Raw genomic sequence first — 14,011 nt, forward strand, 5'->3', positions numbered from 1 at the left:
CAGTGGGATGGAGGAGCACAGGGGATGGATGGACAGTGGGATGGAGGAGCACAGGGGATGGACAGTGGGATGGAGCAGGCAGTGCCCAGGTGAGTGTCTGGTCCCTGGGATGCTCGGGGGGCCAAGCATCTTCAGGCACTGCAAGTCAGGTCACCCAGAGCCTTCTCTTCTCCAGGCTGAACAATCCCAGCTCTCCAGCCTTTCCTCCCAGCAGAGCTGCTCCATCCCTCTGACCATCCTGGTGCCCCCTCTGGACTCTCTCCAGCAGCTCCATGTCCTTGCTGTGCTGTTCCCTAGGGCTGGAGCAGCTCTGCAGGGGGGTCTCAGACCTTCCCTACCAGTTCAGGATGTGCTGTGGCTCTATGAATTTAATAGTTACCCCCCTGGCTGCTGTGTGGTGCTCAGATATTGGAGTTCCTTTGGGGTTTGTTGGACAGTTGGAGGGTGTGATGTTCTCAGAGCACTGAAGAGAATCATCTGCAACTGCTCAGTGCAAGACACAGCCCATAACCCCCCCAGCATGAGCACGAGTTCTGTCCCAAATGGGGTTTGAACCAAATGCTGCTGCTGCTTCAGAGCAGAGAAATGAGGGAGGGAGCTCTAATTGGACCATAAAGAACTGCTGTAAAATAAGGATTTAGGAGCTTTCTCTGGGGCCCCTGGAAATGAAATCAAGCTCCAGCAGGTCTGGCTTTGCCAGAATCCAGGTCCTCTGTGGGAACCAGCTGTTCTCCACCACGTGGCCCGTGTGCCTCTAGCTCTGTATTTCGGGTACTGCTCCCAGGGCTTCTCTTGGCATTTTCTCTTTGATGTTCATGTTTAACTGTTATTTGAGGACACTGGAGATCGTGTGGGTGGTTGTTTTGAGAGAGGGAGACGTGTACACACAGACACAGACTGGGATGGTTGATGCTGCAGGAAGAGAGAATTCCCAGAGGGATACACAGCCACCGAGCCCCCTTCAGATGCATCTTCTCTTTTGGAATGCCCTGAATTGCATCTTCTCAAGAACAGTTTCCCTCTCAGTGGTCTGACACTGGAGCTGTCTGGGGAATGTGTTTGGGCAGAGTATTTCCAACCAGAAAGTCAGGATTCTGTTTTTAGGGAGCTACTCCCTGTGTGTACCAGCTCCTGGGGGGGATGTGAGTGGTGGGACCCCCCAGACCCTCCCTTGCAGCTCTGCCCTGGCAGGAGGGGTGGGTGGGTGCCCATGGTGGAGGGGCAGAGGATTTGGTTTTGCCAGGTCCATTTCATGTATTTTTCATGTGAAAAAGAAAATGCAGGAGGTGCTTCTGGAAATAAACTGCTCGTGGTTTAGGTCAAAATAGCCACGAGTAGTCCCAAATATCTAATTTTAGAAATGCAGTTCTGCAGGAGGGCTGAGAACCACAGATTGTTCCTAATGGAACGGCTCATTTTTCATCTCTGATGTGCTGCCTGGGCAGAGCAGGAGGAGTTTGGTGTGTTCTGCAGCATTTCCAGAGCAGTGCCTGGTGGGTGCCCACAGGTCTTGCAAACCAGGCAATGAAAGATGACACTTGAGCAGAAGGACTGATGGTTGCACTTGATGTTTGCTCATGTTTGAGAGAAACTCGGGCCCAAGAGGGAGCTCTGAGTAGATCCAGAGTAGATCCTTCCAAAGGTGGGCTGTGGGATTAGGTCTGAGGGATCATTATTAGAGTGAGACCCAGTCGTGGCATGTTTGCAAGGAGCACATTGATCTGCCTGCACTGTGCACCAAAAATGCCTCCACTGTGCAAGTGTGCAGTGTTTTGGTGTCTGTGCTGTCCTGCATGAGCAGCTGTTGATCACCATCCTGCTGCTCACTGTGGGCATCTGGAGCACCCCAGGAAAGGTCTCTGCAGGCTCCAGGTTCTGCTCTGCTGGGACTCCACACACCCAGACACACAGGGACTGAGTGTTCTGACTGCTCTGCGTGAGACAGGCTCAGTCAAAGAGAGAAATGTGCTAATTTTAGGCAGTGAACAGAGGTTGTAAAGGCTTTTCTTGCTTGTTTCCTTATGGTTTTGTCTTCTAGTCTGCATTGTTGATGCTCGACTGATTATAGGCTTTTGAAAGTAATAGTTCAGGAAATAATGCACATAATAGTAATACACATAATTTCCTTAAAGATGATACAATGAATGCTGAAGTGCCCACTTCACTCCTGCTGGGTCTGCAGATCTGCTGCAGGAGGGTGTTTTCGTTCTGTTGGCTGCCTGGGAGACAACAAAGGATGGAAAATGAGTTAGGAAAATCTCCTGCATGGAATGGCATGTGCTGGTTCCTCAGAACGGGGCAGCAGAGCCAACAGATCCATGGTGTTATCTCCTGGTAAGGAGGGATTAACACAACCCTTCTGTCTCCTGCTGTAGGATGGTGAGGAACTGTGTGTTTGCCAGGGGAGACCCCACTCTGAAGGGAACAGGCCTTGGGAGTGGAGTTCAGGCTTTGTTTCAGTTCCATCCCATTGTCCATATGACATTAATTCCCTGTTCTTGTGATCACAGCCCAGCTGGCCCTGAGGCTCTGCCCTGAGCACAGGGCTGGGAGGGGATGGGGAGGGAGAGCCCTGGGCGATTGTCCCAGTGCCTCTGACCACCCTCAGGCTCTGTTCCAGTTGGGGCAAAGAGCAGGAGAAAGCTCTGGGAAGAGCAGGCACAGCCTCGGGGCAGCCTGGGCCACTGGTTTGGGCTGTAACACAGCTCAGACCTTGGGCTCAAGGGAAACAAAACCCATGGGGTGGCTGCTCCTGGGGACTGAGGGACTTGAGGGGGTTGGTTCCTGCCCACGTGGGGTGTGATGGGAATGCTGTGTGTGGAAATGGCTTTGGAGCCGTCCCAGCTGCCACCAGCCATTGCTCAAGTCAGGAGCCAAGCAGTGAAATAACCTCTCTGTGCACAGGTGGGGTCAGGGTTTGTTGGTTGGTTGGGATTTTTTGTTTTCCCTGGAATTCTGTTGGGGTTGCCCTGCTGTGCCATGACCCAGAGCACTTCAGAGGCCCAGCTCTCCTACAGCAATTTTCAGTAACATAACACTACTCCAGATATTTATCTTTCCCATGCTCTGGTAAAGTTTGCATTAAGCCCCTTCACTTACACAGGGCCAAGTACAAATAATTCAGTACAATAGAACAGCAACTTTAATTAGTGGAATTAAATTGGTGTGCTCTGTTAAAAAAAATAAAATCTAAATCACACCTGAACTTTTTCTTTGACCTCCCTAGAATTGAAATTATATTTTTAGCCCTGGCAGTTATTTGAAATGCTGATGTGTCAGTCCCCAAAGAGGGAATACTTGTCTCAAGTATTGCCACTTGAAATTTTGGGAAGCCACACAGATGTTCATCTCCTCATTATGGAAATAATGTATTTGGTTAATGTGTTGGTATGAAGAGAGGGGAATACAAATTATCCTGCAACTTGAGAGCCATTTAAAAGTTTCCTTGTGTTGAGACAGCCTCAGTCATCTCTCCCAGGGCATCTCTGCAGGGCCCTGACCCAGCCTGGGTTGGGGACCCGGGGCCAGCTCCGTGGTCAGTCCTGTCCCAGCCCCCCCAGGATGTGCTCTTGGATGTTTATCTCCTTGGCAATCCAGGTGCTGCTCCTTGGGGACGGGGTTTGAGTGTCTCTGAGCACTGTGATTGCTGCTGGGTGGCTTCCAGGGTGACAGGAGCAGAGGATCCAAGCCAGGAAGGGCTAAGGGACCTGCTGGTCCTGAGGGCTGGCCAGGATCCCAGAGGGAATGCTGGGCTGGGGTAGCCCTGCAAAACAGAAATAGTGGTGATGAAAGGACGAGGAATGGATGCCTGGAGGATCCTCTGCTCCTGAAATACTTCAATCAAGTTGGAAATGTTTTTTCTTTCCCCCAGAGATGCAGGGAATTCCAGTGAGGAGCCCATGTGGGCGTTGCTGTGCAGGACCCCTGGCCTCCAGCACAGCCTGAGGGATGGGACTGTGTCCCCCAGCCTCAGAAATCACCCCTGTTATCTTCCCTTTTCCTGCCCAAGGCTGAGCAGCTGTTCTGGCTGGTACCTGGGGCTTTGATGTGATTAATGCGCACGGTTGGAGGGGAGCTGGGGCTGGGTGTGAGCAGCCTCAGCTGAGCAGTGCTGAGAGGAGGGAGGGAACAGCAATCACAGCCCCTGTCCCACCCCCCAGCACACCCTGGAGCTGTTAGAGCTGCCTTGGAGTCCAGAAATCAGTTATAGCAAGGAAGTAATGTTTGTTAGAGCTTCTAAGGGAAAAAGAGAGGAAGGGATGTGATGAGGGTTTGGGGACTATTTTGAGTGACCTGGGGGTGTTCAGCCTGGGGAAGAGAAGGCTCCAGGGAGACCCTACAGTCCCTTCCAGTGCCTAAAGGGGAGCTGAGAGGGGCTTTGCACAATGGCCTGGAGTGACAGGACAAGGGGCAATGGCTGTAAACTGGCAGAGATGAGGTTTAAATTAGAAATTAGGAAGAAATTTTCCCCTGTGAGGGTGGTGACACCCTGGCACAGGTTTCCCAGAGAAGCTGTGGCTGCCCCATCCCTGGGGGTGTCCAAGGCCAGGTTGGACGGGGCTTGGAGCAACCTGGGCTGGTGGGAGGTGTCCCTGCCCATGGCAGGGGGTGGAGTGGGATGAGCTATGAACCATTCTATGATTTTCTTGGGAATGCTGTCCCTAGGGAATGTGAAAAGAAGATTGGCAGTGTATGGAGTTTAGACTGAGCCATGGCTGCCGTGCACAGCCAGAGGTGCCAGGGATGTGCCTGCTGTGCCAGCCCCAGGGTTGTTCCTGTCCCCAGCCAGGGTTCCCATGTCACCAGGTTCCCATGTCACCAGTGCACTCTGTGGGTGCCCTGGGGCTCTGTGTGTGCCCGTGGGGGCTGTGGGTGCACACACACACTCGAGGCTGCACAGCCCTGTCTCTGCTCTGTGGTGGTTGCTGTTGACATGGAAACACTGCAGTGAGGCACAGGCAGATGTACAGGGGGAGAGCAGGAGCTCTGTGCACGGCAGGGATTGCACACAGACCCTGCAGTGAGTCCTGCAGGCTGGGCTGGGGCACAGCACAAGCAGGACGGGCTTTGATTTCCTTCTGTGTGGTGTTTGCTGGGCAGGTGTGACAGTGGGACAGTGGCTGAGCACCCCTGGTCCCCAGGGCAAGTGCCAGCACAGCACAGGGGGATGGTGGCACACTCAGAGCCAGAGGGTGACAGTGCCCTGTTGTGTGGCATCACTGTGAGTGCCCTGTCCTGGGGCTGCCCGAGGGCTGGAGCCTCTGGGCTGTGCTGGGGTGGGTGCTGTGAGCTTTGGGGGGCTGGGGGGTCACCCAGCACTGCCCATCCCATCCACCCATGGGACGGCACAGCCTCTCCTCCATGGGCAGCTCTGACCTCCACTCCCTTTATTCTGCCCATTCACCGTGTGCCGATTGACTTTTATTATAATTTTTTATTATAATTTTAACCTGTTGAGCATCTCCAGGAGTGACTCCAGTTGCTGCATTACAGCATGGAGGGATCTCTGCATTTTTTCCCCTCAGTTTGAATTATGCAGGTCTCTGCCTGCAGTTTAAGTGCCTTTCAGGACACGCACCGGGCGTTTTGTCGTCAGCCGAAGGCAGGAAAACCACTCTCATGTTCTGCATTTAGACCTTCTGTATCTTGGATTTTACTGCTCTGCATTATTAAAATGGAACAGGCCATCTGTGGAGCAGCTTCTGGTAAGAAGAGTGGGAAGCAGGAACTTAAAAACCTGATGGGAAGAAGCCATCAATGCGGGCAGAGGGATCTGGTTAAAGAGCCAATTGCGATGGAAAACTGAAATAACAGCTCAGACAGGAAAGGGGGAATGGCTTCAGACTTCCAGAGAGCAGACTTAGATGGGATATTGGGAAGGAATCCTTCCCTGGGAGGGTGGGGAGGCCCTGGCACAGGTTGCCCAGAGAAGCTGTGGCTGCCCCTGGATCCCTGGAAGTGTCCAAGGCCAGGTTGGACGGGGCTTGGAGCAACCTGGGCTGGTGGAAGGTGTCCCTGCCCATGGCAGGGGGTGGCACTGGATGGGCTTTAAGGTCCCTTCCAACCCAAACCGTGTGGCTTGGATTGGAAAAACCACCTGCCATGGGCAGGGACACTTTCTGCTATCCCACATTGCTCCAAACCCCATCCACCCTGGCCTTGGGCACTTCCAGGGGTGGGGGAGCCACAAACTCTGGGTTATTTTATAAGCAGCTTTTATAAAAAGCTCTTCCCTCATCTTCAGGTGTGAGGAAAAAGAGTATTTCATGGATAAGGGCCTGACAAGACCAATTTCCAGTAACTGGGCAGCAGTGAAGGCTGAATGAGTGTGAGACATCCTGCTCCAGGGGGTATTTTGGAATCTCCTCTGTTTTATCTGACCCTGGTGTGGTGGGTGCAGCAACCCCAGCTCCCCCTCCAGCAGTGGGTTGGTGAGCAGTGTTTCCCCCTTGGCTGGCACTCTGCAGTCTGCCATTCCTAAGGAATTATTCCTGCAGCAGGAGCCATGTGAAGGAGGAGTGGAGTGTTGAGGGAGCACAGAGCATTGTCTGCACTGAGCAGCCCAGGTGACTTATCCCTCTGTCAGCCTGGAAAGGCAAAACTCTCAATGCTTTGTGGAGCTGCAGCTTCTCCAGGGGAGGAAGCTCTGGATGCTCTCGGTGTGGATTTGGCATTCCTGGTGTTCCTACAGGAAATAGGGGGTTCCCCTGGCTGGAGCAGCTGCCTCTGCTCGGGTGGGAGGATGATCCTGGTGCCTCCAGAAGGCCACATGAGCAGGAGAAGTCAGGGCTGGGGATGAGCTCCTTGTGTGTGTCCGGGTGAGTCCCGCCCTCAGCTGAGGGTGGTGGCAATGAAAATAGCAAATAGGAGGGTTTTCATTTTCAATTCAGGGCTTTCTGCTGTTTATATTGATGTGCATGGGAGGTCTCCGAGAGCAAGAAGTGCCTGAGGGCTACAAAATGTAGCATAATGAATAATAATATAGTTGTATATTAACCTTTCTATGAGAGCAGTGCCTCAGACACCACCTGGGTCATGATCCCATTGCTGTGGCAGCTGTATAATTTTATAAAAGTGATAACGATGATACTTAGCCAATATATATCCACTTCCCTAATAGAAGCTTTAGAGCTTCAAATCCCAGATTTGCCCAAAGTGTGGCAAGTGGAATTTCCTCTGTGTATGATTTATGTCATGGATATAAAAAGTCAAATGTGACAGCAACTCAAATACCCTTTTTCACAGTTATAACCAGCAATTGTTGAGAAAAGAAAACAACTGCAAAGCACTTTCATGGCACGGTGGAAGTTAATAAAATCATTTGTATAATGGCTTTTTTGCTGAGTAAGAAGGTCAAGGAAATATCTATATATTGTCTTAATGGCTCCATAACACCCTGTAGTGTGTGGCTTGGGCAACACCATGTAATCTGCAAAATTGATCCTACCATTCCAACATAATGCTTTTATCCCAGATTTAATGCCAGTAAATGAAACTGTTTTGGGTTAAATGCTGGGAAAATTGGAAAAGTGTTTGAGGAGCTGCTGTCAACTCATTTGGTATCAATAATTGTAGGAAGGGATGGTTTGCTATCTGGGTAACTCAAACTGGTATAACTGGCAGTTTTTAGTGTGGACATCCCTGGACAAATAGAAGAATAAAAATATCATAAACTGATCAAATCCCTGCTCACGTGAAGTTGGGTCAATATGTTGTATTTGCTCTCACCTGGGCTGAGAATGAAAACACTTGAGGCACGTGAGAAATGCAGCAGGTCAGCAATTTTGTGGTTTAATTAAGCTTAATGATTTTCCTTGTTAAGCAGCCCCTGAGCCCTTGAAGTCCCTTCTGACACACGAAATGGATGGTTTGACACGTGTGACAAACTCAGGGGGACACAAGTCCCTCTGAAATCCCTGTTCCATTCCTGCCAAGGGCACGTTGGCCTCGTGGGTCTCCATCAGCCCCTCCCTGCTGTTCCTCCTGGAGATCCTGGGAACATCCCTTGGCTGCTGCTGGTTTCACTGGGGCTGGTTCAGCCTTGGAGCCTCTGTTTTGATCTTTATTTTCCCAGGTCACTGTTCTTTTCTGGGGGGGCCCTTGCTGTGCTGTGCAGCCACCCCTCTCCTGCAGCCTGTCCTTTCCCTGGGGATGTGTTTCTGAGCTTTCCCCAGCACAAATCCCTCCTGCCAGGCTCCCTTTTCCCCTGCAAACCCCTCCTCGGTGCTGGCCCTGGCTCAGCCTCCCCAGCACGTCCAATTCCCTGGGCCCCTCTGGCAGGGAGCTGAGCCTGGTGCCTGCAGCCAGAAAATGGGCATCAAATGGAAGGAGAGATGCAGGATTAATGTGAGAGATAAATCATTTGGGTCTTTCTGTTTTGTTGGAGGGGGTTAAATAGCAACCCCACATCAGCAAGTCTTACTTTCTGGTTGATAATGGAGATGCTCCTCTAAGCATTCCCAGCTCTGCAGGGCTGTAACATCCTCCCTCCTCAGTGATTCCTGGTCTGGGAGGACCTGAGAGGTGTTGAGGGTGTGGAGGGCTGGCAATGTCCCCTGGGCAGGGCTGGGTGCTGGCACTGCATGTCCAGACAACTGACTGTGAATGTAGGATAGAACACCCGGACCAAATGTGACCTGACTGCAGCCAGCTGGGGGTGAGACATTCCCATCTCCCCCCAGGAACTTCTGTTTTCAATCCCTTAAGCACTGCTGACCCCTCCTGTCCTGACCAAAGGGGATGGCACCCCCTGAGATAGTGGGAAACCAACCATGAGCACTTGTCCCTTGCCTGGACTTCCCCAGCCCCTCCCCAGGGTTTGGGATCGGGGCCCTTTCCCCTTCTCCCCCCTCCAGGCTCCTCCTTTTTTTCCCTCTCAGCCTCTTTCATCACTATGGAGCTCATGTACATATTTATCCTGTGGTGGGAGATAAATGAACCCATTAGGCAGTATCATCTCTCTATGTGTAAAAATAATGATTTAATCAAATCATGGTGATTTGAAGTAATAAGAGATTCATTTTAATTTGGAAAATCTCATAAAAGAACTATCTATATCTCTTAGATGTATTTGCTGAGAAAGTAATTTGCTAAAGTATGAAATATGGAGAACATTGGGGAATCAGTAAATCTTGTCACACCAGTGAAGTACTTGGCCATGTACAGGGGTAAGAAGAGATTATTCCTACTTTTGCATTAAAGCATGCAGCTTTTTTGGCTGGGTCATCTAATTCCCTGTGAGACTCTGAACCCAGAACTCTGATATTTAGCACTCTGTGTGTAAGTTGTCTTAATGTCCTCAGTTCAGAAAGATTAAGATTAAGCACAGGCTTAAGTCAGTTGTTGCTGCAGAGAACACGTCTGCCTGTGCTCCAACCTGAGTGTTTGTGAATCATGTTCTTTCCAGAAGATATCTAAAATTAGAGATGCATTTGAGGTGTTCCTCTGCCTCAAACCCACTGGCACAGACGGGACCACTGGTGTTTGCAGGACTGTGGGAAGTGTAAGAATAGTCCTGGCTGGGGAGGGGTTTCAGAGCTGTGGCTGCCCCATCCCTGGAATGTCCAAGGCCAGGTTGGACGGGGCTTGGAGCAACCTGGGCTAGTGGAAGGTGTCCCTGCCCATGGCAGGGGTGGGACTGGATGGGCTTTAAGGTCCATCCAACCCAAACCAGTGTGGGATTCTTGGCCTCAAGATGTTGGGAAGGAGGGCAGTTCACCAAGGGGATGCCTTTGGAGTTCTTCCCCAGGCCCTTGGCTCGGTGGGAGCAGCAGTGCTGGGACCTGCAGCACAGCCAGGATGGGAGGGGGCTCAGTGTTCCCACACAGGGAGGAATTTGTCCAGCTCTGAACTGTCCCACTGTCACTCACTCATCTCCTTGTCCTGATCAATAGGAAATAATGGTAATAACTGTTCCCTCTTTAGTAGGGATCCATATTCCTCCTTGTGAATGCAGAGGGATCATTAAAGCAATCAATGGGAATGTTGTTATTTGTTATTAAATCTGTAAAGGCTTAGAGTAATTCATATGGAATTTTATTACAGTTTTATCAAGACTCATTGATTTTACCTTATTAAGTTATAGAGTCCTTTTCCCAGAGGTCTGTGGCTTTGGCACATGGGGAAGGTTCGTTTCTCTTTCTGAGCCATTTGTATGTTGTAGGTCTTATGACCAAATATCCCCTTTGAAATGTTTGTTTGTGACTGAATATCGCCTTTGAAATGCTTGTTTAATTATGAGTGAAACTATTATACACAGGTTTCCAGGAAAAAAAAGCTTTAGGTTGTGTGCTCTTAAAACCTGATGATTTTCCAAATGTTCTTCTGGCCCATCTGACCAAGAATATCTTCCTTAGGAAATTTTATCCAAGAAATGGTAATGGTGGAATGACAGACTGCTTTGGGTTGGAGGAGCCCTACTTTTAATTTCATAAACTGTACCATTTTCTATGGAGGCTGCAGGTAAAATGCTAATTTGCTTTCAGCCTGTTACTGGAAGGCCCCAGTACTGATTTTCCTGGTTTGATTTTGGGAGATGAGGTAGGTTGGGGTGCGACTGGTGAACAGCAGACTCAGCATTAGGAAGATACATGTTGTGGTTGGGTCAGTGGCACACAGAGCTGACAGGAGGAGATGGATTGACCCCGTTCTGGATCCCCTTTCCCCTGTTCAAACATCTGGGTTTGTGCTGTCTGTTTTTGTGCCCAGGGGAGGAGTGCTGTGCTTATTCACTGATGCCAGATGGTTTTCCTCCGGCTCAGTTCCATCGTGTGCTGTGCCAGCTTGTGTCACTCTGCCCACCTATGGCACTGAGGGAACTCATTGACTACAGTGGCAGGAACTTCTTCCCTCTTTCACTGGAATATGCATTTACAGCCAGTTCTGACTGCAAACCCCAAAGGAGCCCCGTGATGATGCGATAGGGGAGGCACAGCTGCACCACATGATTTATTTTCCTTCCTTATTGGTGTGTATCTATTCCATGCTTTTTTCCTTATAACTCTTATCTATATTAATCTTGTTTCACATTTATCTTACCCAGTTTTGTACCTGGCAGTCAGGCACAGAGTAACTTCCCTGCAAGATGCAGCTGATAAGAACACGTGCGATGGGTTTTCTCTCTCTCCAGGGCCGTCTCACGTGGACAGAGACGTGGCACGTGCTGGGCATTGAGGGAGACACAAGCAGAGGGTTTGTTTTTCAGGCTGCAGCCCGAGCCAAAGCTGAGCTCTCCCCTCTCTCCTTCCCCAGGGTTCGATGCCTATTTCACCTCCCGCACCCTGGAGAACAACAGGAGGAACGTGTGGTTTGCAGAGTACTGGGAGGAGAACTTCAACTGCAAGTTGACCATCACTGGCTCAAAGAAGGAAGACACGGACAGGAAATGCACAGGTAACTCACCCTTTCCCCTCCTCGTGCTGCAGGATGGGCAGCAGTGCAATAACTGCCTGGTGGGGGAGGGAGGGAAAAATAAATTGCTTTTTTGTAGGTTGTAGAGAAACTGGAACAGCAGCATCAGCCTTACAGAGAAATAGAGGCTACAAGAGAAGTAGATGGAAAGAGTCAAACCTTACATTCTTCTATTTTTTCCTGTTTCAGTCTGTCCATCCAGCAGGAAAAGGAATGTTTTCCGTGGGACCCAGAAGTACTTTTTTTGAGTTCGGGGTGGCTGGAGGGTGTTTTGTTAGTTTGTTTTAGATGGAGAATCTTTCACAACAATTTAGGAGGAAGTTCTTGGCTGTGAGGGTGGGGAGGCCCTGGCACAGGTTGCCCAGAGAAGCTGTGGCTGCCCCTGGATCCCTGGAAGTGTCCAAGGCCAGGTTGGACGGGGCTTGGAGCAACCTGGGCTAGTGGCAGGTGTCCCTGCCCCTGGCAGGGGGTTGGAATGAGATGGTTTTAAGGTCCCTTCCAACCCAAACCATTCCAGGATTCCATGTTTCTATGACTGAAATGCTGTGGAGAAGCTCTGGGCAGAAGGTCCCTCCTGTGACACCCTGACGGGTGCCCTGCCCAGCCCTTTCCTTCCCTCTCCTTTAAATCCTTCACAGCAGCGCTTGAAATGTGTTATGTCGAATAATTGCCCTGAATTTTGATCAAAGGGAATCAGTTCATAGGAGGATTTGTTTTACTTTGATTGAAAATTGATGGTAACTCCCCATCCTTCGTCTCACCCGCGTTTGGTTCCAGCTCCCGGGGGGAGTGGGAGTGTGGAGCACACAAACAGTGCAGCTCCCACTGGGAACACACTGCTCTTAAATTTGGCATTTGGAGTCTCCCCAAAAGGCTGGAATCTGACTACACATTGCTCCAAGATCTTTGGGATGATTTCTGGAAGTGCCTGATGCCCCTCAGTGTTCGTGCCATGGTTTATTACAGCTGCTCACAGCCCCTGCTGCCTGATGTGGCTGTAAATGTTGTTCTTCTTTCCCTCGGTGTATTTTGGGCACAAACATCTGGGTTTGGTGACCAACTTACCCTGTCGAGCTGAGAGGCTGCATTAGAGCTCGATGTTGTCCCAAATGACAAGCCCTGACACCTCCCTTCCCTCCTCTCCAAACTGAAGCAAATTGGGCATCAGAAAAAGCATTAACTGTGAGTGATATTGGCAGTGTGAGAGTCAGAATGTCCCCCTGATGGGATGATATGATGACTGATGGCCATCATTATTTTAGGATCTGATTGGTGCTTTGCACTGCAGCGAGGTGCAGCTCCAGGCCTCAGCTCTGACAGCAGCAGAGCTCCTGAGCTGGGCAGGGGTCAGAGCTCACCTCCACACCCAAATGTTCTCCCTGTTCTCAAGTAGAAGCTTGAAGGTTCATCTGCTTTTCTCCAGAAAATCCCAGGGGATCGGGTTGATGGTGTTGAGATAAAGGCTTTTGTGTGTAATGAGATGATCTGGCTGGGGCTGGGCCAGGTGGGCTCTGTCACTGCAGGGCTGGTGTTGGATCCTGGAGTTCCTTGTCAGATGATAATACAGGGATTACAAAGAGGCCTCATTGTCCTACTCTGCTCCTTGAAATTACAGTATTTACTCTGGCACATTGTTAGTTGTTCTCAGGCTCTGTTTCTCAGCTACTTTCACATAAAGAGCTTATTTGGAGAAGCCTTCAGACTTTACCCCTCCTGTGTGTGCAGTGCCTGCACCAGGAGTGAGCACCAAGGAGTGTCTCTGATGATGATTGTAGAGCCCTGGCTGCAGGAACTCCTGTTGGGGCTGTAGAGCCCAGGGGCAGCTGCACAGGCTCTGCCCTGGAGGAGGTTTGGGTGCTCTTATCAAAGGCAGACGTGGGCACTCAGTCAGAGACTGAGAATTGTAGCTGTGGCACTGTGGACGTGTCTGTGCTCACAGGCACCGGGTTTGTGACGGTGCTGAACACGCTGGAGATGGATGAAGAGCAGATATTTTTCTGTCAGCACTTAACCAGCTGCTGAATTCCAACCTATAATCGCTGCCTGTTTGATACCGTGAGCATTCCACAATCTTTAAATTAAATCTCCTGTTAATGATGACTATCACCAGGTTCTCAGAAGCACTATTGTGCGAGACCCTTTGAAAATGTGTTTAATCCTTCAGAAACTGCACCAGTGTCTGAATTCCTCCCGTGTGAGCACCGATGGAGTGAGATTTCGATGTCTGTCTGGGCAAATTATATGCCATAAAAATTGTCCTGGTGATACTATTTATTCATCATAAGGCGTCCCCTATGGCATGTGATCACAACAATGAATCCACACAGATCAGCTGCAGGAGGCCTGTGGAGAAGGTGCAGGGTGAGGAGTCATATTTAGGCTGCTCTCCTGCACTGGGAGGTGTCGAGTGCCTTCATGGAGATGCAGGAGGTGTGACCGGGAGTTCTCAAACCTGCATTTCACTTCTGTCACCTGAAGGAGCTGGGACAAGAGGAGTTCCCTCTCTCTGTGTTCTCACCACTCTGGTTTTGGGCCCTTTTTTTCCCCTCTTTTTGCTGCGGTGTTTTTCTCTCGTGAAGATGCAGCAGGGCCTTGGCTGCTC

The 14,011-nt window shown here is 50.4% G+C and overlaps 1 protein-coding gene across 6 annotated transcripts in view; it reads left to right on the top strand.

Annotated features, from left to right (window-relative positions):
* The window catches only part of GRM7 (glutamate metabotropic receptor 7), a 220,307-nt gene that overhangs the window by 133,845 nt on the left and 72,451 nt on the right, over positions 1–14,011 (top strand). For all 6 annotated transcript variants that reach the window (XM_027702625.1, XM_027702626.1, XM_027702627.1 and 3 more), the window contains exon 5: positions 11,251–11,391. In XM_027702625.1, the coding sequence (XP_027558426.1) occupies positions 11,251–11,391 (141 nt within the window). The remainder of the gene's footprint in view (positions 1–11,250; positions 11,392–14,011) is intronic.

The sequence above is a fragment of the Neopelma chrysocephalum genome, unplaced genomic scaffold (genome assembly GCF_003984885.1).
Source record: "Neopelma chrysocephalum unplaced genomic scaffold, ASM398488v2 Primary Assembly neopelma1_189, whole genome shotgun sequence".
In the NCBI taxonomy this organism is placed as follows: domain Eukaryota; kingdom Metazoa; phylum Chordata; class Aves; order Passeriformes; family Pipridae; genus Neopelma; species Neopelma chrysocephalum.